The sequence below is a fragment of the Protobothrops mucrosquamatus genome, unplaced genomic scaffold (genome assembly GCF_001527695.2).
Source record: "Protobothrops mucrosquamatus isolate PMUCROS unplaced genomic scaffold, P.Mucros_1.0 scaffold4413, whole genome shotgun sequence".
Classification (NCBI taxonomy): domain Eukaryota; kingdom Metazoa; phylum Chordata; class Lepidosauria; order Squamata; family Viperidae; genus Protobothrops; species Protobothrops mucrosquamatus.
The window spans coordinates 1-1252 of NW_015390326.1; the positions used below are offsets into that span (position 1 = coordinate 1).

The window sequence follows — 1252 nt, forward strand, 5'->3', positions numbered from 1 at the left end:
CCATTGGACGGTGATGGGGGCCTCCAGGCTGGCGTGCTCCACCTGGCAGGTGTAGACGTCCCCCCGCTGGGGCTGGGTCTCCAGCATCACCTGGAGCTGGTAGGTCCAGTCTCCATTCTGGAGCTCCTCCCCGAAGGCCACGCCCTCTTCCGGCCGCCCGTTCTTCAGCCACCGGACCTCGATCTCCACGGGGTAGAATCCCCTCGCGATGCAGAAGAGGATGGTGTTGGGGGAAGCGGGGTCCAGCTTGGTGGGGGAGATGGAGACGGTGGGCTTGGCTGGATGGGAGGAGGGACATGGGGGAGACACAGGAGGGGCCAGAACAGGAGACCAAGTTGGTTAATTCAGGCCAAGAGCCCTTTTCAGTCCTGAAAATATTATTTGTTTTAAGTCATTTCCAAAGCAAATTGCAGCAAGAAATTAAATGGGATCCTGAAAGATGGAAAAACATAAATCGTTCCTGGTTGGGATCAGTTTCCATCATCAAATTGCACAAGTCCAACAGGAATAAATACTGGAAACGCCCCAGGACAGAAGGAATTTCCTCCCCCATGAGAAAGGAGGAGACAGGAGAGGCTATAAAAGGAGGCAGTTTGGGCCGGGAGAAGAAGAGAGAGAAAAAGAAGCAGCCTTGGGAGGAGGAGGAGTCAGCTCTAGCTTCACGGAATGGAAAGGAGGAGGAGGGTGGGGGGAGAGGAGAGGAAATCAAGCAGGCCGGCCACAAGTGGATCTACAACTTCTTTGGCAGCCACATGTGCTGGCAGACACCAAGAGGCAAGGAACGTAGGGAGGAGGGTTTGCCCTCAATGAGGAATGAAGAAAGGCAGCAATGAAGAAAGGCAGCAATGAAGAAAGGCAGCACCGTCTGGAGGTGAATCACGGAGGGAGATGGAGAGTGGAAGGATTCTTATGTGCTTTTGTGACTTTGAAGTTCTGGGATTTGTGCAATGTGGGCTTTGTGGTCTTAAGGAGTGTTTGGCAATTTCTATTTGGCTGATGGTTGATGTCTCTTGTTAGCTTCTATTGCTCTGCTATTGTTAGCTGTAAGTTTTGCTGCAAGGGATTTTGAAGTATTTTTCTCCTGAATGGATTTTGCCTGTAGCATTCCTTTACTTATGAATGGAGCCATTTGGGGAGGCTTCCTTAGCCAGCAGCCATACTTACTACATTTATTTTTCTTCCTTAAGTGCCCACTGCGCTCCTTAACTTTCCTTTCTAGCCAGTAGCTAATTCTTAAAGGGGAATGCGCCTT

The 1252-nt window shown here is 50.8% G+C and overlaps 1 protein-coding gene across 1 annotated transcript in view; it reads right to left on the reverse strand.

Annotated features, from left to right (window-relative positions):
* Positions 1-3: 3 nt before the first annotated feature.
* LOC107298985 (DLA class II histocompatibility antigen, DR-1 beta chain-like) overlaps positions 4-1252 on the reverse strand; it is a gene marked incomplete at its 3' end in the record, with an annotated part of 6148 nt that continues 4899 nt past the window's right edge. The window contains exon 3 of the mRNA XM_015828343.1: positions 4-278. Coding sequence (XP_015683829.1) covers positions 4-278 — 275 coding nt within the window. The remainder of the gene's footprint in view (positions 279-1252) is intronic.